This window comes from Manacus vitellinus, unplaced genomic scaffold (assembly GCF_001715985.3).
Source record: "Manacus vitellinus isolate BGI_N305 unplaced genomic scaffold, ASM171598v3 scaffold_12_pilon, whole genome shotgun sequence".
Taxonomy (NCBI): Eukaryota; Metazoa; Chordata; class Aves; order Passeriformes; family Pipridae; genus Manacus; species Manacus vitellinus.
The window spans coordinates 2,903,845-2,928,244 of record NW_021938949.1 but is presented as its reverse complement, the minus strand read 5'-3'; the positions used below and the strand labels follow the sequence as shown (position 1 = coordinate 2,928,244).

General features: G+C 41.0%; 1 protein-coding gene across 2 annotated transcripts in view; it reads left to right on the top strand.

Annotated features, from left to right (window-relative positions):
* The window catches only part of CRHR2 (corticotropin releasing hormone receptor 2), a 141,615-nt gene that overhangs the window by 9,789 nt on the left and 107,426 nt on the right, over nt 1-24,400 (top strand). For both annotated transcript variants that reach the window (XM_025896822.2, XM_018089228.2), the window contains exon 2: nt 3,225-3,318. Coding sequence is in view for 1 of the 2 variants with exons in the window: in XM_018089228.2 (XP_017944717.1) it covers nt 3,225-3,318 (94 nt within the window). In the remaining variant the exon portion in view is untranslated. The remainder of the gene's footprint in view (nt 1-3,224; nt 3,319-24,400) is intronic.

The window sequence follows — 24,400 nt, the reverse complement described above, 5'->3', positions numbered from 1 at the left end:
TACAAATCCCACTGCTCTTCTGTGGGTGGTTTTCTGATGAGATGCTGCTGTAGTTTCATGGGATGGATTTCTCTGGGACCTTATAAATACTGGAAACATTTATTTTTTTTTTTTTGAAAGGGAGAGGTTTTGCTCTGTTACTTTGAGGCTGTCTCAGATGTCAACACCTCTGCTTTTGCTCAGCAGGCCACCAGCAGATGTTTCACAGGGAGGCCTAACAACTGGCTTTTATTAGGCAACTGGAATATGTTAGCTGGGAATTCTTGTGTGAGAATGGGAAAGTGGAGCACGTGCATCTGTCCATGTTTGGCAGCACTCACTGCCTCTGAGCTTACCTCTGTCTTGGCAAGGAATGTTCCACTGTCACGTGTCATCCTCTTCCACCTGAGTTCTTCCCTTCAGCTTTCAGTCATCCCGACTTCATCCACTTTGCTGCTATTTATTGTTAGATATTTAAACTTATAAGATCCTCCATTGTGTGTCTGTGGCAGCCCCATGCCTGTATTGACATTTTTTGGATCCTGTCTGTAGCACTGGGGCTTTATTTTATATTATTGCAGTCATTTCTTACATGTTTGAGAGAATAAAACAACCTCTCCCACGCAGGTGAACTTTACAACAGCAGTGTTCATTTGCTTTTATATGTCTAAATTACAACATAGTGGAACTCAATAATGTTTCAAATCAGGACTCTCTGATAAATCTTTTAAAAATTAAATTACAAGTCCCCTGTAATCTGCATGGAATAACCACAAATTCTGGTAGGAACTGTGAGGAGGCAACGTTAGGATGGGTTAGATATTTGTCTTTGCCCAGAGCTCTCTGTACAGATCCACTGTAACCTGTTAAATACATGTTTCATATGGGTTTTTAGGACTCTGTGTTAGTGAGAGTACTTGTGTAATAAAGAACTAATTCTGCATAAATAGATGTTTGCAAGATTGGAGCCCTTCATTTGATGGAGGAGTACACACTGTTAGTGTCTTGTTACTTCTAACAACATACCATAGCAAGATGTTACTCTCCCTTAAAGTTGTTGCCGTTTTCATCTGCCCTTCCCTCCTCTAGAGATGATTTTGTGTTCCTCTGATTGTGCCTCATAGTTTCATACTCTCTGACAGAGATAGCTGTCTTAGAAGAAATGCTGTTTTAGTAAAGTATGCATTAGTAAAGCAATTATTTTAACATTTCAAAATAGATGCACAACAGGCCCAATTATTTATTTTTGCAGTCCTACATTAGTAAAATGTTTCTCTTTTTTTTTTTTCCCCTGTTCTTTATTATTTTAAGAAGGATTTTTAGTCTTTTGGGGCTTGTCTGCTTTAAATAAGTTTTTTTTAAAAAAGGTTTCACACACAACAAGGGTGTTCACCGCGGTTAGAGGGGAGAAAATGAAACCAAAAGTAACATAATACCTGGAAGGCGCTTTTCCCTCCAGCCAAATTAACCTAAGCTGACCCTGAAGTGAATGTGACATTTAACCTTTCTTGTTCCTCCTCCCCATGCTGTGCCTGTGCCTGACCTCTGTCTGTTCTTTCCCATCATCTCAGGGAGGGGACAGCTGGACATGCAGCGTATTTACAGTACATGGAGATATCTCGAGTTTCTTCTTTGAAGTGAGACAGTGCTTTGGCCTGTGAGGTGGCAGAGGGGTGGAGGGTTGGAGGGGAGGAGATGCCTCTGCTGTGTCAGCTCACTTGTCTGGGTCTGACATGAGACATGACCACTACAGGGTTTGCTTACTGGCAGGCTGGGCTGGAGCTCTGTGCTTTTAGGATGGAATCTGTCCTGGATGCAGAGCAGCCTTTCTCTGTCTCCTTGACCCGGCCATGCATGGTCAGTACCCTGGGAGGCTGTGCTATGGGAAGTGGGATTTGACTCTCCCTGAAGGAGAAACAGCAGCTTCATGGTGTTTGTGCGAAAAGAATGAAGTCTGAGAAAGGCTTTTTGCTTGCATTTCAGGGCTTCCTATTTTGTAAAATGACAGCAAAGTGAGAAATAGGTAGAAATGGCATCGTACAGAGAACAGTTGTTCTTTAGGGACCAACACTGCTGATGGATTCTGTTGTCATGACCCCCCCTTCCTGTTAAGTGACAAGGAATTCAGCAGCATGAAAAGGGTTCTGCAGTCACTTAACACATCTCAGAGCACTGAAATGTGACATCAGCATGGAAGGAGCAGGGTCGCTTCCTGAGTAAAAGCCACCTGTATTGTGTTGGAGTCATTGCGCCTAAACAGAAAGCAAAGGCGTTTTATGTGTGTTACCACAGCTTTATATCCCCTCAGAAATAGTCAGGAAGGTTGTGTTTCATATTCTGAAAATGAAAGTTTCTGTCACTGATGTCTCACTCCTGAATTTTCTCGCCACATTTAGTTCTGCCTTTCCTAAAGGGCTTTTCAAGAGCTGCTTTTCCTCCAAAGAGGTTCCCAACTCAGCTCTGTGTTGGGATGTACAGTTCTGGGGGCTTCTCTCCTCTGTCTGCTCTGGGCACTTCAGTAATTTAATTTTGAGAGTGAAAATTACAATATACCCCTTGATTTCCACTCTACTTCTGTATTTCCTAAAATTTACTTGGGGATGTACTATTGTCCTGTACTGAACCTGCAACTTGTTTGAAGTGCCCACGTTGACATTGCTGTTCTTTCTCACTAGCATTTGCCCTCAGTAGTGGGCTCAGCACTGAATTCTGAGGGTCAGAAACTCATGTCTACTTTCCTGTCTCAAAAGAACCAAAAATCACCTTATAGGGATGCCTATTTGTCCTATTTATTCTATGCAACCACTTTCCTCAAGCCCTCTGAATTGCCCTTTTCCAGTTGCTTTATCTCTTGAATATGGAAGGATCTTTAGCACCCATGTAACCATTGAAAAAATGATCTTTGATGGGAGGTGATTCACCTTCACTATTTTAGGCATCCACTTTTAGGTGAGACAAAAATTGGACCCTGAGCTTTGTTAATGGCATTGAGCAGGTCCCACAAGAAGAGGTCCAGAAGAGGTGGTTCGTTTGTAGATGCCTGCATCTAGTCAGATGAATTCCATGTGACGACCTGGAGCTAAGCAAGTGTAACCACAAACCTTCTCTGTCATGATGGGATTTCTGTACCTGAATCAATTAGTAATGGGAGCTGCTACAAAAGTGCTGGGATTTACTCATGAATGAGAAAAATCTGTTCTCTGCTTCTTATTTACTGTTTGGTTTATTTCTGTCTCTTCATCCAGATAGTTCTCCACTGTGAGTCTTCTGTGAACCTGCCCTTATCTGTTCTGCTGGAAAAGTACTGTGAGGCTTTGTCAGCCCGCACCAATGTCACAGGTATTTATTTCTCCATTTCTTGTTGGCTTCTTGTTACTGCAGGATCTGTTTTCAAAGTGTCCTTGCTCCAGGAACATCTTTTCCTGCTGAGATAAACATAGTGCCTCCAGTCTTGGGTTTTCATTGGCAACAATGAACAGCGGTGTGACACGGAAAGAAAACTTGGAATTTTACACAATGACAGCCCTTTCTCATAATTTAATCTGTTGAATTAGCTATGCTTGCTGACTGATATGCTAGTTGAAGGTTAGAACAGCTGAAGTGTCTGCATCCAGACCAGTTTCTGAAAGCAGGGCAAAGCACTCGACTCTTGGCTGAAGTACACCAAAATACACATCTCATACAGCAGAAAAATGATGCTGTAAGAGATGTGAAACTGGACCCAGTTTGGCTTCAGAAGTGGGAGGAGCACACTCAGAGCCTCTCCTCTGCAGCATGACTGGGGGGGGCTGTGCTGCAATGAGTGATCCTACTGGGGGAGAAGTTGTCAAGTTGTTTCTTTCTTTCCCCTTCACTTCTCTTTGCCCCTGGTAAATCTTCGTGGAGGGAGGAGTTTAAAAATAATCTAGGTATTATCACTCAGTCAGTTCTCCAGACAGAGGAAGTGAGGCTCAGGGAAGAAAAAATCTTTCTGTATAACATACCAAATCAATAGTGTTTTACTCTGACTGTATCAATTCCTTAAGGACAATAAACTGATCTAAACAAGCTGATCAGACTCGAGTCTGACAGTTGTGCTTAACTGCTTCTTGATTTGCATATAAATGAGTGTGTTGACCTGCCTTATGAATCTGGTCCAAGCTCTGCAACTTGTGCTGTTGAGTTCCAGGGAGCAACTCTGCCTCATGAAACATATTTATTTATATAAATTTTAATGACCATTCTGTAGATGGAAACAAGGGGGAGATAGATGAGTTTCTGTGTTTGAACCTTTCTTTCAGGTGTTCTTTGCCTTTTGAATGTTTTTGTAAATATTACTATAGAACTTGCCACTTATTCATAATGCATTTTTCCTTGTGCAGAGCTTCTATTGCAGAAAAAACAAATTCCTCCTCAGGCTGTCTTTAGAGTCAGCAAACAATTTCTTTTTCAACTGTTGACAAAAAATAATTTTCTGGGTTGTTTAAATGATGCATAAACACAGGACATCTTTTCAGGCAGAATGTGGTTACAAGAATAGCATTTTAATAGGAAAGGGAAAGAGAGAAGCCACAGAAGCCTCTCTTCTATTCCACTGTCACTGTAAAGTGTCAGTGATCAGAGGTAAAGCATTGCTCTGAAATTAATGAAACTCAATTTTTATATAGAGACAATCCAATTTTTATATGGAGACAGTCCATATGGAGACAGTGCAGCTTTTCTAGAACATGCCTTCCCATGGTACTTCAAAATCCTGTGATCTGTACTCTGCTTTGAGAATGGGGTTAGGTATATAATATATACATATTGTAAAAACCAATGGTCAGACATAAGCCCAGACTCAGGCATAAGCATGAGGTGAACTTTGGGACAAACTAGAGACAAAAGTTCATTTTTCTGCTTAGCACAGGTAAATGTTCTTCTCTCAGTGTGGTGGACCATCAACAGGAACATGGCTCTTCTATGCAGCACATGTTCTCCTTGTGTTCCATGACACCTGGATCTTCAAAGCAGTCTGGACTGTTCAGCTATGAGACATCCCATCAGAAATGGAGCTCTGCCCCATAGTGATCTCCTCTCTATAGTCAGTCAAGTTCTAGTTGCTGCAGTTAAAGTCCAAAGTGTGATTTCATCCCAAACGGGCACCTAAGATGGAGCAGAAACCAAATGCTTTTTCTTTAACGGGATCCGAGGATAACGAGCTCCTGTGACTGAGTCTGCTTTAATCTTTTGGTGCCCAAAATGAGGTGAGCTGTGTGCATCCCTCATTCTGAACCCTCACAACGACAGGGATGTGTCATGTTGGAGTACTGGTGTGTGAACATTGCTCCATTCAGCAGCAGGGATGGATGGAACCAGACCACAGAGCCTGCAGTGCCTGAGTCTTTTCTCTGGCTCATGCTCCTCAACAGAGTGCAGATATCATATTTTAGAAGGGGGGAAAAAAAAATCAAGTAAAGAAACCCAAGGAGAGCCATATTGAACAGTCTTTATTTAGCTGGGAGAACAGTAAACATTAAGTTTTGTAAGTGGTTATTTTCCCTGTTTCTTTTCCAGAAGATGCTGTTAATTAGTCCAATATGTTAATTTCCTCCCCTTATAATTACTAAATTCACCCCCTAAATATGTTCACTCTAACTATCCCAAACAGATGGCATAAAATGCTTTTGAGAATTTGATGCATGTGTAATTTCACTGAATTGCTGAGTGAATGACACTGTAAATTCAGCCTGAAATGATTTAAACCAAGAAATACTTTTTTCAGAGTTGAAAGGCAAGATAACTCACTCTCTCTTTTGGGCATTGTTTCCTTGAAAATCCCTGGATGAAACCTTCATGATTGCTTGGGTTCAGATTTTGAGCTTGATGGAGTTGTCAATGAGTGGCTTAGATTGTTAAAGGATCACCATCAAAGCTATTAACAAAAGTATGTTGGTTATGAATTTGTAAAGTGAGATTTAACGAAGTTAAGTGTCAAGATTCACTCTATTACTACATGGATGGAACATACAAAGGAAAATAAAGTTAGAATCGAGACAAAATTGTTTACACAGAGATCAAAAATGCAAAAGAGTGAGGGGGACCCTTCTGTTGAATCATGAGGTTCAGAGTAGACCCCACCTTGCTTGTTAAACTCCTGATAGAACTTGGGTGCAACTAGGTCCCATCTTAGACTTGATCAATGGTTTATATCCTAAGGATTACACATGTAACTAATTAGGGTCACCTAAAGAACCACCATCCAACATATCAGCAAAAGGTGGTCTTAATATGATGCTGTAAAAGTAGCAATTCAGCACAGATGGAATTTTTACACGGCTTCTGAAGGAGCAGCAGCCTGAGGTTTATTCACAGTTTTAAGGTGGATCAGGAGATTTTAGCAGCACTTAATCATTGACTAATTTAACATTTACAAAGGAGTTTACTACAATTGCAACAGTCAACTATGGATCCAAAGTGGCAACATTCAGACTATGCTTGGTGTAGGGTACCTAAATTTCCATCCTGGGCACAATCTGGGTCGCTAATTACTGGAATTTTGAAAATTCTGGTAACAATGGTACCCTTCCAGTTGGGCTATAATTCAGGAAAAGAATGTTCCAAGGCTGTCAGGGACTGACAGAATATTCCTGCTGGCATTCCACACCTTACCTGGTACTGCTCCCACTTTAGCCATGCAAGAATGCCTGGGATGGTCAAGGGACACTTCACCACCCAACTCGTTACACAAAGGCCAAGGCCAAGCAGGAATTCCTAAGAAAGTAGAGCAATCCAGAGTAGGGCTGGGGGGAAGGGGAAGTGCACCATCCCAGATGGGAATGCATGTTTGTATTTGTGGAGAAAACCTTTATTTAATTATTACTTTGCTTTCATATATGAGAGGAATTTGTTGAAATGACAGGATTTTTTTTACAGGTACTTCAGCTGAAAGTGTTTCTCATGTTGTAAGCTCTGATCTGGCTTGGCTGGAATTACAGGAATAGCCAGGATGACTGGATGATTCTAATTTATATATCTATATGAGAGAGGCAATGAGTTATAGATTGAATTTTTATGGGAATGTAGGGGACACGGGTCCACAGTTCACACTGATATCCTATGTGGTTTTTCATTATTCCTTTCACATCCTTCGACTTTCCCATCTTATACGTTTCCAGTAAAAACTACAAGTCTTGGCTTACATCTAATCCTACTTAATTTTGATCTCCATGGGAATCTTTTGATCTCATTTTTGGTACATTGGCACATTTGACCATGCAGTCTTTAAGACCTTGTAGAAAGAGAATTCATCTGAAAACAGGAATTTTGTCCAAAAAATAAACCAGTAGGTGGATGGCCAGTGCTACTATGCTGACTGTATCAGTATAAGAATTACATTCTCTGTTTTTCTTCTCTTTCTTACCCTTTAGCCATGTAATTTGAAGCTTGTAATTTTCATTTATGATGTTTAGGCCTATTCAGACAATACAGTAAAGGAGAGACAGCAGATTAGGTGTTGTGCATTTCATTTCAAGAAGTCCTGGGATACACTGGGAAGGGAAAACGGGTTTGTTCCCCCTGGTGACTGGATCCTCTGGATGCTGGGGTTGGTTGCTTGCCCTTATTCTGGTCCCTTTGCAGTGCAGTGAAAGGCTGCTGTCTGACAGAAATGGTGTAAACCTCCTGACTCTGAGTGTGCAGGACTCCACCTGCACAAATTCTGGCTTACACTACTCCTGTGTTGTTTTCTCTGGGGAAACTCTCATTTAAGGAACACATTGGTGGATGTGGGGGGAATATACCCAGGGATGGATTCCAACACACAGTTCCTTCAAAGATGCTCATCAAGTCTCCAGCTAACCTGACATCACTTGGAGATTGCCATAATTTCCCCAGTTACTGGGACAGTTTATTATACAAGAGGCTTCTCCAACACTTACAGTGTCACAGAACAGGGAGGGGATGAACAGTGGTCTTCTTGGCTGACTTGTTAAAGTAGCTGGTTTCAATCAATCATTCTTTAATCAATCATTCTTTTAGCAGATGAAAGTTCCATGACAGACGAGCATATTTGATAACTTGCTTTCCATGCAGAACTGCAAAGGTGAGGCACTCATTGCTCCAGGGGTTATTTATTTCTGTACACCACACTGCCCTGTTTCTTGGAAACAGAAATTTGGCATCATTACATCTTTAAATATCCTTCCACAGTAATGGCATGGCAGCAATTCTCATCGTTTCCCTTCTGATTTTCCCAGCAGGTCACATCAATGAGCTGTTCCAATTTATAAAGAGACTTGGATGAGCTATTTATTTTCACGTGTGCTTTCACTCCTTTGGCGTCAGCCTGCTGGCTGGAGCTCCCTACACTGCTCCTGCAGCTGCCTGTGGGACATCATCCCATCCACACCACCCAGTCACTGCTCACAGGCACAAAGATAACCTTGGGCATCAACATTTGCATGACCAGCACTCAAGCTGGACACCAGCAATCTTCATAGTGCTTCCTATTTTCAGATGTTGCAATAGCACTATTTAAATAGAGGTGATGATGTTGGTTTACTTCCCACTGCCCCAAATGACATTCCAGGCAGTCTAGCACTGCTTGCTCGTGCTTCCCAAAATAAAGCTGACAGTGTTGTGTGTTGTTGGACAATTTGTATTACTGCCACTGGTCCTTAGAATTTAAAAACTTGCATTTTTTTCAAGTCTGGGGCAGTTCCAAACTGAGGATATCAAAAATCTCTCATCTATTAGGAAACTATGTAGACAGCCCAACAAGTTCTGTGATCCACTAGAGAGGATTATTTAGAAAAATAATTTAGGTTGGAAAAGACTCATCTAATCCAATCATTAATATAACAATACCAAGTCCATTACCAGACCATGTCCCTAAGCACCTCATCTACTTCGTACATTTGGTGCACAAATTATTTATGATGGTTTTGGGGTTTGAGGGTTTTCTTAGTAAATAGTTTATGGATGGGATATATGAACATATCTAAAGGCTCCCACATTTATTCCAGGTGTCCTGAGGCTGACAAGTTATTCCAAAATTTACAGCAACAGCAGACTAAGCTGTGCAAATGAGGCTGTAAAGTGCTCAGCATGAAACATGTTTCAGTAAGAAGCGAATCCAGTGTCTTGGCCCCATGAAAAGGTGCTTTTGCAGAACCTCAGTAAACTACCAAAGGAAATAATCTGCCCTTGGATTTTACATTATATGGGAAGGTAAAGGCCCTCTGAACATCTTCATCAAAACAGCCTCTCAGTGGCATCAGCTCTGAACTGATGAACACCTGCAGCACATCTGTCTGAAGTCACTGGGATGTTGGGGTTGTGGGTCTGAGGGAGGACTGCAGAACAGGGTTGCTGATGGTAGGAAGTCAGGGCAGATCCCACAGTCCTGTTAAGACTCTGGAAGCATTTGCAGTGACCAACTTCATGGCATTGCCGTGGTGGTTCCCTGCTGCCAGCCTGGGCTGCTGTGAAGAGTAAGGAAAGGGAAAAGTGGACAGAGGAAAACTTGAGAGGAATGCAGATAAGAAAGGCAGGGATCATGAACAAAAACAAGCTATGGTGGGAACGCACCACTGAGGGTTTTTTCCTATTTCAGAAGAGTGGCACCTCAGTCCCAGATCTGTCACTTCTACATTATTTGTTCTCAGCACACTCTCAGTATTGACTGCTACAATGCCCCATTTCATCAAATACACTTGAATCTTTAAATTTGTAGAGTTGGTACAATAAATACCATTTGCTGAACGTGGTTTCTAAATTAGATACCATTTTTTTTTGTACACTTGATGGATAAAAATATGCTCTGTAGAACGTCTCATTTTGTCAAGTTCTGCTGAACAGATGGAGTGCCTTTTCTGTTCACACAGAATCACGTCAGTGTATCTGGTCCTAACTGAAAACACCTCCTGTCCTTTAAATCAACATTTCTCTCTGGGTTTGTGGGTTGATGAGCCCTTCGAGCAGTGAAATAACACTGTGGCCAATTTAGAGAGTAAACCCACAGGAGTGATACTACAAGCTGCACTGTTCTGAAGGATGGGTGGTTCGAGAGGATGTGGAACATATATAGTGCTGGGAGATTACTGTTGTTAGGAAATGGGAGAGGTTGCTTAGAGTAGGCAATTCTTTTGTTGTTTTTGATTTCAAAAAAATGCCCAAGAACTTATGATCCCATGACTGAGTTGACTCTCCAGATTAGGAATGAGCTTCTAGATGTGCTCTGGTTGACACGCAGTAGTTGTCTTACCTTTGTCTCCCTGCTTTTGACAAAATGGATGTTTCCATGCTGCTTTTGGAGGGGTGTCCCTGAGCCACACTCACAGCCAGATTCACCCTATAAAACAGACCAAGCTGAGGCTGGGCTCCACCCATTTCTTTGTGAAGCTAAAATCTGTGTGGTTTAGTCCCCTGTGTATAAAATTATATCTACCTTACTTCACTAGCAACTACTGAAAACCAAAAAAAAGAGGGTGACCTTCCACTATCTGTTATTAGCATGTTGCAACATATGCTCGTAGCTTTTTGAGCATCCAGCAGTTGGTCTGAGGAAGGGAAAGTGGTGGGATGCTTCATACTTAGACATGCTGTCTTGGCTTACTCTGGACTAGAGTGTGAATGTAAAAGATGGATCAGAGGTTCAGGGTGCATAAATCACCAGTTGTAACGTTGGAGCTGGCAGCTTTTCCTCCTTGTTTAACTCTGGGCTGCATCACTTGGTTGAACTTTTCTGAATAAAGTGTAGAGAACTAATTTGCCTTTGCCCCCAACCATGAGATGAGTACATCTTATTGTATAGTCATAACATCACAGAGCCATTTAGGTTGAAAAAGACCTTTAAGATCACTGAGTCCAGCCCTTAACCCAGCCCTACCAAGGCCACCACTAAACCATGTTTCTAAGAGTCACATCTTTGAAATACCTCCTGAGTGGTGACTCAACCATTTCCCTGGGCAGCCTGACCACTCTTCTAATGAATAGATTTTCCCTAATATCCAATCTAAACCTCCCCTGGTGCAACTTGAGGCCATTTCCCCTTGTCCTATCACCTGTTACCAGGGGGCAGAGCTCAACCTTCACCTGGCTCCAACCTCTTGTCAGGGAGTTGAAGAGAGTGAGAAGGTCCCCCCTGAGCCTCCTTTTCTCCAGGCTAAACACCCCCAGCTCCCTCAGCTGCTCCTCATCAGACTTGTGCTCCAGACCCTTCCCCAGCTCTGGCCCCTTCTCTGGACACACCCCAGCCCCTCAATGTCTGTCTTGGACTGAGGGGCCAAAACTGAACACAGGTTTTGAGATGCCTCAACAGAACCAAGTACAGAGAGATGGTCACTGCCCTGGTGCTGTGGCCACACTATTCCTGACACAGGCCAGGATGCCACTGGCCCTCTTGGCCACCTGGGCACACCTGGGCTCATGTTTAGCCATAGACCAGCACCCCCAGATCTCTGTCCACTGGGCAGCTTTCCAGCCATAGTTCTCCAAGCCTTTAGCCTTGCAAGGGATTGTTGTCCCATGTATGAAAAAATAGCTAAGCACTAAAGCTTGTCAAAATGTAAAGTAACCTGTAAAGCTCCAGCTCGGTATTGTTCAGCTTTCTTATTCCATTACACAATAAGAACTGTGACCTTTTTTTTGGCTCTCTGGGTATTCATCTTACTCATTAAACTGTCAGAGGGTGGAAACTGGCTATATAAGAAAGAGCTAATGGAAAATGTTAACATGGTTTATGTAAGCCACTCTGGCCCGAACTGTTCAACATTTCACCCTCTGTATTATCTTTGCTTGTAGCAACGATTCATTCCCTTCGTGATGTTACTTGTGTGCGTAAACTGTCAGAAAAAAAGATTGCTCATGGCTGCAAATATTCCAAGTACACACACCAGCAGCTGGGAGAGTGACACGAGTGAGAAACAGGTTCCTAAAGGTGTAAATGCTGTGTGGTGTCTCAGCTCCATTAATGTCCTATGGGAGTCTGGTTTCGAGGCTCTGTCCTCATCCTCCCGAATCTCCACCTTGTGCAGGTGTCCACGGTGCATAAGGCCAGGCACTCAGCAGCTGACCTCTTGGCTGCTCTCACTATTAAATAAAGGATGGTTTAACATGTCAGAGAATAACCTTATCTTGTTCAGAAAATCCTAAACACCTTAAACTTCCCTAAACATCCACTGCTGGAGGCTGAAAGATGTAGTAGGTAGACCTTCAGGCAGAACCACTAGGGCTGTTCTGGTATTTTTAAACAAGCCTATTTTTTTTTTTAATTGGATATAGAGTGGCCTAAGGCCCACTCAGCTGCAAATGCCTACTTTGCAATAACTACAGTTACAGGAAATTAATCATACTCCTAAGAACTGTCTCTTTCCTTGAAAGTATCCCTGAGGTAATTTAGCAGCATGTGGAAAACTATTGCTTTCTGCCTTCTGTGTAAATAAAGGGGAAGGAGTTAATATCAGAAGGGAGATGTAGTTTCAGTTTTGTTGTTAATCTGCTCAAGGAGACTGTTGGCGAGTTCATCCCTGTGAACGTGGGTGTGAAATCTTTAGATGAATCCTCAGTGTGTAGCCACACTTGAGTGGTCTTTGGAATCTGAATTAGTGAGCTAAACCCAGGATTTCTGGTGAGGATGGGTGACTTCTTATCTATTTGTTGTGAGTAAACATGTGTTAAATATACACATGTATATGTATAAATAAAAACATATATGCATCAATATAAACATGAAAGTATAATTAATATTGATGGCTGATTATTTTAAGAATGAAAAGTCTCATTATGCTGAATTTGTCCTTCCAGTAGCCACTGAGTGAACTTTGAAACCTTTGAGTTCTAGGATTTAGGAGTATCATCAGTATTTTTTGCTGTCTTCTCTCCAGAAAAATGTATCTGTTCTCTCATTTAAGTTAATTTAAAACTTCACACGGATCTGCATTTTCTTCAAGGGTAAATAAATTCAATTTATGCAATTATCTATGCAGGATTCTCACCAGTTCTCTTCCCCTGTTACTCCTAGGGGTTTTAAAAGTCTTGAGTTTCAGAGGAGGGAAATGCTCTTTTAATGCCACAGTTGCCACCTAAAGTGCTTGTCATTTCTGCTTGGGAGAGTTCCCAATTCACTCAGACCAGGCTGGTGTTCCCTCACATTGTTTTTTACGGATTACTCTTCTTTTACTTAATTTTTTTATGAAGCCTTCTCAGATCCAAATGTAGAATTCTTATTGGCAGAAAAAATACGGTTTTCTAGGTTTCTATAAAATAGTTGGTTATGCTACAGATCTCTGAGATAAGTGAAACAGAAATTCACCCAGTATATATACCTTTTTATAAAGCAATTATTTTTTATAATAGGGCAACGAAAATCAATATGTTATATGCTATATATGTTATTAAATTTTTGGCTATTTGGCTACTATTTCCCTAACCTGGAGGATAAGATTTTATGGCCATTTTCAACAGAGACACAAAGAGCTCAGGGGCATCAGTGGAAACACGCACAGTAAAAATGATTATGCCTTCTATTTTTGTATTATAATTGTTAGAGTCTCATCAACATCCACAGGAAAATGAAATAAATGTGTCCATTCGATTTGGGAAAGCACACATTTGAGGAAAAAATTGTTTGCAGCATTACACAGTACCTGTTACTTTGTTTTTCTGCAGTCCTGTGGTCCACAGATGAAACAAGCAAAGAATACTTGATTTTTAATCTGCATTGCAGATTTCTGGGCACTTTGTACCTCTTTATCTCATTCCAGGAGGCCTGACTGTTGTGGATTATTTTACTTTAAGTCCACAATTTTCAGTTACTTTTTGTTTCCAGTGTTTAAAACAAAAACAGAAACAAAAACAAAAAAAACACAGGAATCTTTTGTTCTGCTTAACTTCCCATCATTTAAAATTTAAAAAAATGAGTAGCAAAAGCATTCCTACAGAATCCATGGAAGTTGGAGGGTGGGTATTTTTATCTCTGTTTTATATATGGTGAAAAGTGAAATGATTTGCTAAGAATTCAAAGCCTGTCACCAGAGGAATATTAGAACTTGAGGCGCTCTCCCTCTGCAGCCCTGCCTGCAGTACTTGGTTGGCACTAAAATCAGAGCAATTAAAAGTAAGCAGTGACATTTTTGCACTGCAAAACTTTTAAATATTCCATGGTAGCCTTGCAAGCCCACACACAACCCGAGAACTTCCTAATTGATTGATGTAACTGCTCTTGCTTTTAGCTGGAGCTCTTATGTGTTGATGATTTCACTTGATCTCCTTCAGAAATGTTGAAGGCCCAAAGGTGAAACTCATCATTATAAATCCATGATAAAATAATGGATTCAATTTGAATTTTGGTGGCTCGTGTGAAGTTCCGGGGAATAGAAGTAATGATTTTGGAGAAGGGAGTGCTGAGGTGTTCACAATGAATAATTCAGTGACTGTTGGAAGCTCAAGTAAGGGCAACAGAGATAAGTTGCCCAGGATCACAGCATTAGCTAGAGCTGGATTTGAAATTCCTGCTCTCTGCCCCATGCCCTGATAACTCCTCTCTTCCCATATGAAATGTGTCGCTTGCCTGCTTTGATGTGGAGAAAACAGGGTGCATAAGTGCTAGTGTGGCACTGGCAGTGTGACATGTTCTATGCTGTAGAAAGACTTTTATGCCATTTCCATCCCACAAAAGGCCTGATGGTATTTAAAAGGTTGTATGTAGGAAGGGTAAGGTGACCAGCATAATAAAAACATCTGTCCTCTTTATCTGTTCCATGGATACAGCTGGTTATTGATGTGGAAATGTTGCTGATGGATGCTCTGGTTTGTTGGTGTGTGATATGGTTTGAAGCTGGCTCTCTGCCAAGTCTCCAAACCTTACCACCAGAGTTCCCCCCCCCCCTCAAACCTCAGGGAGAAGAGGGAGAAAAAACGAAAGAAAACCCGAAACGAGAGAGAGACAACCAAAGTGAGATATATAAATATATTTACACTTATATATAATTAAAAAAAATAAGGGAAAGGGAAGGGGGAAGGGAAAAGGAACAAAACCAAAATATTATATATATATAATATTCCCAATTAGCAGCCCAATATCTATCCACTAAAAGAGTTAACAAAGAAATAGCTCACTACTCTCCTGGGACAACCGAGGGTCACTCCGGAACGATCGCCGGCAACCTCTGTCTCCCAAGGTCAACAAGGCCTAACCAGGCCTCGCTCCCCAACACGGCAGACTCAACAGCAGGGAACCTGCACCTCCAAGCCGCCGGAAGGAAAGAGAGCGAAGGCCTCTCCTCCTTTCTTCTTATAATCTGGCTTACGTAAAAATCGTAGGGAATACTGGGTAAATCTGGACCCTTCCTTGGTTACCAACTAGTCACCTCTTTTTTTATTTCTCCTCATGTCAATGCAGTCTGAGTCAGTGGTTTCCTTGGCCTTCTATACCCTGTTCCTGATGGAGAGCAGGGAGGGTAAAGATTCAGTGCTCATTTGGAAATTTCAGTGTATAGGAAGGGGCTGAGAAGTTGGGGGACAGATGGACTGTGCGTCTTTCCCTTGTTCTCCAGACCTTTCCTCTACTCTCCTCTTTCTTCCTGCTCATTCACAGGCTCCTGAGATATAAGACATCTTGTCTCTCACTCCATCCTCTTCTTTGGACCCACAGATCCTCCTCTACATCTTCCTCATTGCAGATGTCGTGGAAGTCCCCACCAGTCCTTATTCAGCTGAGCTGTCAGAAAGATGGGGTGGTGGAGATGAGATAGAGCAGGATGTGGAGCTGGGCTTTGCTCTTAAGATCAGGGAATGGGTGGACACATGGGAATTGTTAAGATTTTCTTCTGCTGCTGCCATTTCTGCATGAGCTCACTGGTTTAAGACTTAATGGAGAAGCAATTTCTATGAGATGTTCCAAGCAACACTTTCTTTCAGTTCCCCTGATGTACTGAGGGATTCCCAAGCACTAAATGTAGTTACAGTCAGAGTGTTTGTAGCTCCTATCTGTTTAGGAATTTCCAACGAAAATTCTTAAGGTGAGAATAATATAAAATTTCCCATAGGCAAAAGCAAACTTAAAAAAAAAATCTACTTAACATTTTAATACTCCTGGTTGCTGGTGGTTGTCTAAGTGAGGATAGACCAAATTTTACCTTTAGGAAACTCCAAATCATACCAACTTTTACTTTAGAAATGCGTTTAATTTTCAACAATCACTGCTACAGGGAAAAAAATCCTGATTTATATAGGTGTAAATGTTTTCCTTTAACAAGGTAAAAAAATTTGTTTGGAAAATCTATCTATTTTAAAAAAATCATATTAAACAAACCTCCTTAAAAGCAACTTCTTTACATTATGTCTAATCAGAAAATGAGCAAATTCAGACCTTTCCACACTTCAAAATAAACAGGATAAAACTCACCCTCCTCTGTGGATGCCTGGAATTCGGGGAGAATCATTCTACCCCATTTGTTTATGCAGCCAGGCCTGTTCTCTGCTTACATTCATTTCAGGGCTATTAAGGTATCATAAACATTTCGTAGCCTTTGGCCTTCATGTTTGTGTGTTTCTCTCATGAACTGAGTAGTAAATCTCCAAGGAAAATGCTGTTCTGAACAACTGCAACGTTCAATTAGGGAAAGCATCAAATGCATTTCTAAGAATGGTCACAGAATTATAGAACCAGTTGGGTGGAAAAGACCTTTAAAATCATTAAATCCAACCATAAACCCAGCACTGCCAAGCCCAGCACTAAACCATGTCCTCAGGTGCCACATCTACACAGTGACTCCATCACTTGTTCCAATGCTTGACAACCCTTTTGATGAGGAATTCTTTCCTAATATCCAGTCTAAACTTCCCCTGGCACAGCTTGAGGCCATATCCTCTTGTCCTGTCACTTGCTACATGGTATGTAATATTTCTTTTCCTTTGCTATGGGCTTCTGCTCCCACAATTTTTCTGCCATGGAAGATAATTTTCAGTGATTTATAGTGAAACAATTTAATGCTGAAAATATATCTTTTTTTTTTTATCATCAGCACACTTTAAATTATGTAGTTTAGAAACATTTGCTTCCTCTCAGAGTCACAAAGGTAGGGGCTATTCATACTTTTGGCTTCTAGTTGTTAAAGTGCAGACAGGCTTCTTCGAAAACATTCCAAAATCCCTCTGCTAGCAGTAGTGGAAAAGGACAATTTGAGTCACATTATAAACCCAAGGGGGGCTGGTTGTGTTGCTGCAGCTGGGAGAGGAGGACACACAATGTCTGAAGGAAAGACATGGCCTGTAGGGAACTGAACGAGGACAGGAAAGATGTAGAGTCTGTTTCTGGTCTGTCAAGGCTTTGATTTAAACACTTTCCCTTCCTGCAGAGGGACAGGTTATCCAAGTGTCTGCCTACCCCTGATCCAGCCACTGGTCTTTACAGACCAGTGAGACAGTCAGGATACAAAAACAGGCTTCTCCAGAGGGATAGTTGCTGTTAGGAGCAAATCACAGGATAAAATTAATTGATCCAGGGAAGCATTTTTATTCTTCTGCTGGAAAGTTTACCAGCTCTGTCTTGGAAACCTTAATTTTCTATAATTCATTCTCTGCAAATTCATGTACACTCTGCATTTGTAGATTCCCAGATGCTTTCTGTTTTAATAGTTTTTCCTTTGTTTTTACTGTTTCAGCCCATTATTGAAAGCTTTTAGGAGAGCAATAAGTTCTCATTTTCTGTGGGACTTCTCATCTCAGGAATGGAAACTCAAAATATGTCTTGTGGTTATCAGTCATGTTATTATTGGTATTATTCATGTTCTTGCTATGATAGTATCTAGAAGCTAAATCAGATCAGCATGTCTCTTGGGATAAACACTGCAGATTTTAACATATTCAGAAAGGAAGAGTATTTTATCCTTTAAACAATAAGGGTTTATTGTTGCTTGTTTGCCTCCTTCCTTCCCTTTGTATTTATTCTGGAAAGGATATGCTTCAATGAGATTTATCTGTTCTTAACTGATGGCCTTAAAATTGCATCAGTCCCAAACTGATGGGCTGTATTAACAGCAGAAGTGTAGACTCTGAAAAATTAAAATCTCTTTAGTATGCAAATGGAATCTATTTGGCAGAAAATCCCCAAATTCAGCACTTTGCAGGAGCTGGGTATTTTTTGAGTGCTTTATATGAACCTGGCATTTTCTCCAGTGATGCCTGAGCAGTTCAACTCCTACTGGGTCTGGAAAATGGGGCAAAATGGGTTGTTTTAGTGCTGCTGATGAGCTGGTTGGTTTGTAACAGCCTCCCATGTGCTTGGTCGCAGCTCATGGATTTGTAAAGTCAGCAGGTGCAGTTATAGGGCACAACTGGTTATTTCTAATTCATTCTTCCCTGTCCTCTTACGTGGTGCTATTGGTTGGTGAAAACTAACTTTAAAATCATAAAGTCATAGAATGGCTTGGGTTGGAAGGGACTGTAAAGCTCATCCAGTTCCAAACCCCTTCAATGGGCAGGGACACCTTCCACTAGCCCAGGTTGCTCCAAGTCCCATCCAACCTGGCCTTGGACACTTCCAGGGATGGGGCAGCCACAGCTTCTCTGGGCAACCTGTGCCAGGGCCTCCCCACCCTCACAGGGAACAATTTCTTCTTAATATCTAATCTAAACCTGAACTCTTTCATCTTGAATCCATTCCCCCTTGTCTGGTCGTTCCAGGCCCTTGAAAACAATCTCTCTCCATATTTCTTGTGGGTTCCCTTCAGATACATGAAGGCCACAGTCAGCCTCCTCTTCTTCAGGCTGAACAATCCCAATTCTCTCAGCCTTTCCTCATAACAGAGCTGCTCCATCCCTCTGATCATTTTGGTGGCCTCTCTGGATTTGGTCCAACATCTCCACATCCTTCCTGTCCTGGGGACCCCAGAGCTGGGTGCAGGACATCACAAATAGGAGCCACAATAAAGACCATCATGGAAAATAGTACAAAAAAAAAAAAAAAAAAAGGAAAGCAAAAGCAAAGCCCCAGTGGAAGTGTTCCACTCTCCACAAACTGAGGCTATTTTTACAAGGAAAGATTTTCTAGGCCTGATTTTGGTTTTATTTTCCCTGCAGATGGGATTCCTCTCCCTCCGTTTAGAGATTTATGGTACAGAGTTGTCCCAGGGAGCAGGTCAGCCCAGGTTGCCTTTGTAGTTAATGGTGAGAGAGAGACTTTTAGAAGACAATCTATCTTATCCAATTTAAGTATCTTCTTTGTGGTGGCAGGAATCATCCTGTAGAGTCCACTGACTGCACTAACTGGATCCCTCTTGACTTTTAAGGGAACCTAGAGATTTCTCTGCCACTGGCAGCTACTCTACACACTATTAAACTGAGACAAATGATCCCATTCACATCATCCACAGCTCAGATGAGCAATGCCCATCTATCAATTCTTTTATGGACTACTTGGTTTATATTTTCTACAGATTTTGCCTCCAGCAAAGACTTTAAGGGAACATAATCCACAAAAACTAGTATAATTCTTCTGAAGAGGAGTGGTGTTTTCTTCTAAAAACCACAAATTGCTTCTTATTCTCAGAAGTTTCTTAGGAGATAATTAATTTTTATCTGAAGAGGGTAAAATGGGCTGTTCTTTCATCTCCATAAAAAAAAAATCAATTATTTCAAATGAAACTATGGCTTTCTTGGTGTGGAGGGACACTCAGCTATTGATTTCTGTGGGGACTGGAATTTTAAGGTTAAACTCCCAGGATTGTATTGGAGGAGTAACCTTTGCTCATAAGCACAGAATGGGTTGCAAGGGACCTTAAAGTTCATCTAGTTCCAATGCCCCAATAATAATAATCAGATACATAAATACAGAAAACAAAAAATAATCAGAGGTGGGAAAAGAAATCAGCTCAAACATGTTGGATATACATAATGTAGACAACCAGAATTAAGTCAGACACCTCAGACTCCTCTTCTAAGCAATTGCTGTTGTTGTAGCATTTTTATACCCATCTGATTTAAATGCAGGCTTTATGTTGAGATGGACCTGGCTCTTCTGTTAAGGGAGTCCTGGTGATTTGTTCAGAGGCAGAGACTGCACATCCACAAAGTCAGGCTTTTCTCACCCAGAGCATCCAGTTGGTGTTTATAGATCAACTACTGCAAGTCCAAGCACAGAAATAATTATTATTATTAACTGTAATCCACCAATGACACCACAAGGACCTTTAGGATAAGCTGATCATAGAAACACAGAATCCTAGAATGGTTTGGGTCAGAAGGGACCTTAAAGATCATCTCATTCCAACCCCCTGCTATGGGCAGGGACACTTTCCACCATACCAGGGTGCTCAGAGCCCCATCCAACCTGGTCTTGAACACTAATCAACATCTAAAATTTAGGGATCTGAACCATTTATTTCATTCAGGAAACTACAGAGTTCAAAAAAGCCAAGGAAACCGATACAAATTCCTGCTCAAGATTTTACGTCTTTGTTCTTCTCCTGTCTACATTTTCTGTCACCTGGCAAACTGAAAATCCAATGCAATGCAGACTAAATAATTAAGGTGTAATTTAAATGACCCCTAGGTTGTTTCAGCCCAGCTCCAGCTAATTTTATATTCAGAGACAGAAGCAGAGTCATACAGGCCAAGAAAATCCATTTGTCCATTATCATAGGTATTTTTTCTATCTGTGTTCGAGTATCTCAAAGGATTTGGGATAAAATGGTCACAGTCAGGGCTCTTAACTCAAAGCTACTTCTAATTCATGGCAAATAAAATATTTTCTGCCATGTGTGATAGGTTGGCTGGCTTATATCTTATTTCCAGTTAAATACATTCAAAGTAACTCAGAGAAGCCACATCAGGTAATGGCAAAACCCACATCCTTCCCCAGTTTGGGTGAGCTGTGAGTGACAAAGGCATTGGGCAAAACTGAGTGGAACAGGGGAGGTTTTGCCTCATCAGAAGGGCAAGTTAGTTCACCCCAAATGATTATGCTGGGATGAGAATAGCTACTTGTCTTTTATTTTGGCGCTGGGAATACTGCCCTAAGAAAAGATTTAACAACTCGTTCTGTTTCCACGAGACAATTTAGCTTGAACTAACTCCAGTGCTTTTGATCAAAAAGAAGCAGAGAGAAGAGAAACACTTTGTCAGAAATTTTCAGCTGGCAAGAGAGTCTGCAAGTACTCCCAGCAGTGTGGGCATAACATCCCTCTTCCCACAGGGGAATGGAAAACCTTGTACAGTCTCCTATTTCCACAGGAGCAGCATTAACATGAAAAGGATAACATGATTGATCATCAGTGTTTCCATCGAGAGCAGATTGAACTAGCCAGGGAAATTGGTTCAGGGGAGAAATAAGTTGGAAATCAGCTGGCAGAGGACTAAAGACACAGTTGAAAAATGGATTGACTTGTGCAGTGATTTCAGGGTGAAGGGATGCGGTGGAGGGAGGAATAGGTGGTGAGGGCAGACCGTCCACCCCAAACCCACACTCTCTTGTGGAGTTGATAACCTTATTCATAAAAGGAAATATTCTGTTCAGTGAAATTAATCTCTTACTGTAGCAGCACTTTTTGCTGCTGGAGAAAGGGCAGTAAAATGCAATTTTTTTTCCTCATGCAGATCTTTGTGCGAGCCGGGGAACTCTCCTGTTTTGGTTTTGCATTCAGGTAACCGCAAGCAGGTTTTCTTTTGTCATGTTTCTAAACTCAATCAGATGTTTCTTTTCGCAGTAATGAAGAATTAGGAGAGCCCTCCAGTGGCCGAGGGAAAGCTGTGAGCATTGCTTTGGCAGTGAGCCAGGCTAGAAAACAGGGGGAGAAATATGTGCTGCATATTTCAAAGGTAGTAACCTCCAGCCCTGTTAGGGGTGACTTGTATGCTGCTTACATCAGTCCTTGGATCCAGAAGAATTTCGTAGCACTTGACAAACCCTCTGAGTGAAATAGTCTGTGTTAATTCTTTCCTCATTTCTGTCTAGAAAGAGCTATTTGCACAAAGGGGATAAACTTTAGGGATAAACTAATAGCTTTTATATTTAATAACTTTACAGGAAATGAAAATGAAGAGAACTTGGTCCTCACAGAAGTAATTCTTACTATTCAGAATGCAATAACTGCAGAAAAGCCTCTTCATGAGAAAAAAAATTATTATTATTATTATTGTTTCTTCTTTCCATAGCCCCCAAAGGCAAAGCTGTGCTGACCAGCTGCTTATTCCATGCAATATTGCTGTAAATGGTGATTCTGATGATGTTATTAGCTGGCGAAGGGAAGAAATGCTGAAAAATAACACCTTTTCCAGGCATCAATCTGCAGATTTTCACATCTTCTTGCAATAACTGGCAGTTAGCAACATCCTGAATGGCCACTCTGGTTGGGGGCAGGAGATTTTGGAAGGTTAACAAAGAGATTTGACGAGTCCAGAAGAGAAGCAGCACTGGCTCAGCAATGAAATGTTATCTTCCCTCTGCAGTTGAGTGTGAGAGCATGTGGATGACAAAATATTTTATCAGAATGTTACATGCTTTCCCCAAACTCTTCCTTTAACATTCATGCAGTTTACCAAATACAAAACACATTAGCACATCATGGGAAAAGAAACCCAGCTGTGCTGTCAAGTAGACTGGAAGTGCCACACTTCCCAGGATTAATTTTTTTTGCTGCACCTGTTATTAAAAGATCTATCATAGTATCAGGTACTTGATGCCAATTACATGTGTTCTACATCTATACTGAAATAAATCTGTTTTAATGTTAGTGCTTATTTCAATTTTCAATTGTTTTGCATTGAATTCTTAGGGATTGATCTTTGGCTTTTTTAAAAAATCCACTGTAACCAACGCTGGTGTAACTGGTTATAACCAATGCTGATATAAGCAGTTATATATCGAGACCTCCATATCTAAAGTCATGATAAGAACAGGAAGAAAACTGAGGTTTGAGGCTTTAAACTGTTTTCCAAGGTTTATATTACTGTGAAAGTTCTTTCCCATAAAATCGATGCAGTCGATTTACAGGTGGCTCAAAATGAATGTTTAAAATAACAAGATTCTATAAGCTTCATATAAGATCAATAAAATTCAAAAAAATATAGTATTTGGACAAATAGGTGTGCATTTCAACTAAAAGAGCAATAAAGTCCTAGTTTTCAATTTCTGCCTAACACATATAGATAGCTCCAATACCCATCTCAGATATGTGATGTGTTGGCAGCAGAGAGCTCTGTCCAAAATACAAATGGATCTCAAATGTATCTTGGGCTGAATTACGCCCCACGAAGTAGAATATCTAAGAGTGATAAACTTGAAGAAGATATTTGTCTCACGAAGTAGAATATCTAAGAGTGATAAACTTGAAGAAGATATTTGTCTCTGAATTAAATGAATCATCATTCTCTGAAAGTGGCCATTTCCCTGGAGACTGTTAAAAAACCTGGATACCTGCTTTAGTCTAGACACTCAAATTTTGGGTGTCTGAAATGAGGTGAGATGTGTCTCTCTGCTACCAGAGACCTCTCAAATATCCAGCTATAGCTGTGCAAGACCCGAGGTGCCCTTTTGCTGCAGAATTAGGAATATTGGCCCTGTTGTTAAAAAGATGAAAGGGCACAAACTTAATGCTACAGAGTTGCTGTTCTTACATCCACTCTGTTCTTCTGGGGCTGCAAACAGGTAAGGCAGCAGATCGAAAATAATAAATCAGGGGTTTCTCACATTCTTTTTCCTTGGTTATCATGGCCATAACAATACTGTGATAATCCATTTTCATGCCTAATCATTCCAGCTTGTGTCTGGTGTGACTGGCCCCTACCTCACTGTGTGTTACAGAATAATGAGTTTGAGAACTGCTGCCTCACTTGAAGTCAGTATCCTGCCCATGATTTCTTCCACTTAATTTCCAGGCATTTTCTCTGGTGTTTGCTGAGTGTCCTGGAGTCCTTCTATAAATCAGGTGGCTGGCAGAGAGATACAGTGTTTGCATTGTATTGATTTCCTCTGGTAAATAATTACATCAAATTTAAGACATGGAATTGCTAAACATAATGATATGCTGCTAACATTGTGATAGTCCTGTCCTAACAGGACATTTTTGTTCTCTTTATTCCTGATATGTTTAATTTAAAATATTTTTGTTTGATGTCCCATAAAATGATAGGCTCAAACTCGTGGGATGACAGCTGCCAAATGCTTAGGGGATACAAGGTGCTGTGGGATCAGCAAACAGTTTGTTCTAGGGATCTGGAATGGGACTAATTTGATTAATGCAGACATTTACATCAATCCAGGTTGTTATATGTTCCTCTTACAGACAGCAAGGATTTACTCAGTGTTAAAGCTAAGGACAAAACCAATTTCATCAGTAGGTCGAGTGAATCACATTGCAAAAGTTCTAAATTCTTTCTGTTGGCTGCAAACCTCTGTTGATTGGAGACATTTGCACTGGAGATACCCTGAGACATGTCATGTGTCCAGAATTTGTTTCCTCTC